A 3,011-nucleotide genomic window follows, 5' to 3' on the forward strand; every position below is an offset into this window, starting at 1 on the left:
TTACCAAGGTGTACTCCTACTGTTTATTTGTATATTATTCCTCTATGAGCTTTATGAGAAATAGATCATACTTTTTTTTTTTTTTTTTTTGGTCAGGAGTTAGAGTTTTATTATCAGTCTAGGCAAGACTAAAAATTTAAAGCAAATTCAATTTTGCTTAAGGGAACATTGCAAAGTAACAATTCTTCATATTACATGCCTCACGTGATCCATTTCAAACCATAGAGAATCACACCTTTATGTGTCACTGTTCCAAGAGACAAACAAATGTGAACAGCGAAAACATTTTAAAAAGGCACCAAGCTTATGAAGTCTCAAACAAAACTTGAATTTTCTGTACATACTCCTGTCAAATGAAGTTATTGCCTGTACACAACTCGTCTTGCAAAGTGGTCTTCTGTTCCCTTTCATTTGACCTAGATCAGCTAGGAGACCTAGAGAAAGATGGGGACGGCTTGTGATTTCTCTCCTGGGACAGTGATCTCTCTCTTCTCCTATATCTAGAAAGGGACCTGCTCTGGCTGACAGAGAAGCTTCTCCGTCTCGGAGATGTGTGGGAGGTGGAGGACTCCTCCTCCAATAATCATCTCGAGAGCGACAACCCCAAGAAGGAGGCGGTCACGATTTCGACTTCTCTTTTCCCCATTCCACAGGTCCACTCTTACTCGGCAGCCACATAGTGTTCTCCCATCTAGTTCTCGGACAGCATCGGCTGTATCTCGGGGATCTTCACGTTCAACAAGAGCGAAGCCGGGAGGGTTTCTAGCAACCCACACACTTCGGAGTGGTCCATAATAGCCTACAGCTCGTTCCAATTCAGTCTTGTTACCATTGTTTCCATGATTACCTCCATAAACTTTACACTCCAATGGACAGGAATCACGATGCATTTTGAGATCTCAGGTTAGAAAAGCGGAGGCTCAGATCCACACACCCTCGGCTGGGCCTTCCTGGTCCCCTCCCGCGTGGCACTCGCAGATGCTCTCGCACACCCGTCGTCCACGAAATGTCCTGGCAGGAGGATTCTTAACCACTGCGCCACCAGGGAAGCCCAGTGGTGATGTTTAAGAAGAGACTCCTCTCCTTTTAGAAGCACTTCTGTAGATATTTCAGTAATATGTCTGGGATTTGTTTATCTTTTCATCCTCATCTTTCTCATCAGAAACTTGTGGTTTTACTCTTTCAGGTTCTTTTTCTTCCAGTGTCCGTTTGCTAGCTTTCGTGTTCTCCTTCATTCATTTCAGCCTGACCTCCTCCGGCCTCGCATCTCTGTCTGGCTCCTCCTTAGATTTGTGTTTAGGTGTTAGTCCTTCGGTTTGACTTCTGAGTCTCTTTTCTTCCTGGAGGTGACCAGGCTTTACTTTATCATCTCTTTCTTCTGCTTCCACGTCTGTTCCTGGTCTTACTCTTCCCGGTTCTTCTGCAGGGAGCGGTCCAGCAACTCGCTCTCTGGATGTAACTCTACCTCTCTTTTCCTCCTGGTCTTTTTCTTCTTCATCGACAGAATCATCTGATTTTGCTTTTTCAGGGTCTTCTTCAGGTTTCCGTTTGGCAGAGATTTTGTTTCTCCATCGGACTTGCTTCTCCTGGGCATGCAAAGTTTGGAAATAGGTTTGGGGGACTTGTTTTTCTCTGCTATTTCCACTCTGTGCTCCTCACCACTTGTCTGGCTGCCGTTTTCTAGATATCCATTCACTTCCTGACTGAAAGCATGAGCTCCGTTCTCCAAGGACAAATCTTTATTTAAAAGGGATTTGACTTTAGCCCCTCTGATAATTCTTCTTTATGTAATTTGGTTTCCAAGTCACATAACTGATTCTTTATTTCTGTCTGCAGAAATTCAGGCAAGAGATTCCATTCCTCCTTCACACATTCCTTTTCTGTTAAACTATCTCTTTCCAAATCTTTGAGTGTAGACCAGCAGCGGTCACGGGTGACTTGAACCTCAGCTCCAGCTTCTCCCCCATGTCTTCGCGCGCGGCCCCCGCACCAGGCTAGTCTGGCAGTTGGCGGAGGGGCGGGCAAGACCATACTTTTTATCTCTACACCTTTATCATCTAGCACAGGCCCAATAACATTGGGATGAAAATTTATAGAGTACATGAGCAAATAAAGAAGGAAGAGAGAGAGAGAGAATGGTGGGAAAGAAGACAGGGAAGAAAAGAGAGAGGGAGGGTGGGAGTGTTGAAAATTCATTTGGTTTGCAGAGAAGCAAAGGATGAGTTAATGTCAAGTTTAATAGAATACTATCCCTTGAAACCCCCAACTCTTAGCCCCCAAGCAGCAACCCTGCTTCTGATGGCAGAGTTTGGTTAGCGCAAGGATAACACAAGGCATAAGCTGAATGACATTAAACTGCTCGTGGGTTCATGCCCAAACCAATTCCCTCTGCAGTGAGGTAACATTTCTGTAGTCTTCTATGGTACTTTCAGAATCTCTCCAGGCTACGATGGCAACAGATTTAATAGACAAGAGGGAACTAGCAGCACATCACACGAACTGAACTGGAAAATGTCCTGGCCAATTAACAGCAAACGTCTGTGACAATTAACAAACAGCCTGGGAACAAAGACTATCTACCCTGTTATGCTCAGTCCTGGAATGTTCATTGTCTCTTCCTGTCTTGGTTTTATAGTTTCAACATTTGAAAGATGGATATTCCACTCTTTCACGAGTTTGTAAGCTCCCTTGAAGACCTCAACCCATCTAATACATCTTTTTATTCACACAACACCTAGCACAGTGTTTGACTCAAAGTAGGTATGTCATAAACATTTTTGAAATAAATAAAAAATTCTACCCCAAACGTGAAGCTATAGTTTGTCTCCTGCTACCAGGTGACCGCAGAACGACATGGGCATATAAATTAAATAGTGTGGTTTAAACATTTCTCCATACTTTTTAGTTGCCTTAATCAAAATCAAAACAGATAAAGTTAGGTTTGTATGAGGAAGGACATTTAGAGGTTATTTAGTTCAATTCTCCCCTTTTAGATGAGAAACCTGTTAAAT

The 3,011-nt window shown here is 43.2% G+C and overlaps 1 protein-coding gene across 1 annotated transcript; it reads right to left on the reverse strand.

Moving 5' to 3' along the window:
• Window positions 1–237: 237 nt before the first annotated feature.
• On the reverse strand, window positions 238–890 carry LOC118893972 (serine/arginine-rich splicing factor 3-like). The gene is given in 2 exon segments (XM_036849655.1): window positions 238–620; window positions 623–890. Coding segments are annotated over 2 exon segments (651 nt in total).
• Window positions 891–3,011: the final 2,121 nt, after the last annotated feature.

This window comes from Balaenoptera musculus, chromosome 4 (genome assembly GCF_009873245.2).
Source record: "Balaenoptera musculus isolate JJ_BM4_2016_0621 chromosome 4, mBalMus1.pri.v3, whole genome shotgun sequence".
NCBI lineage: Eukaryota > Metazoa > Chordata > Mammalia > Artiodactyla > Balaenopteridae > Balaenoptera > Balaenoptera musculus.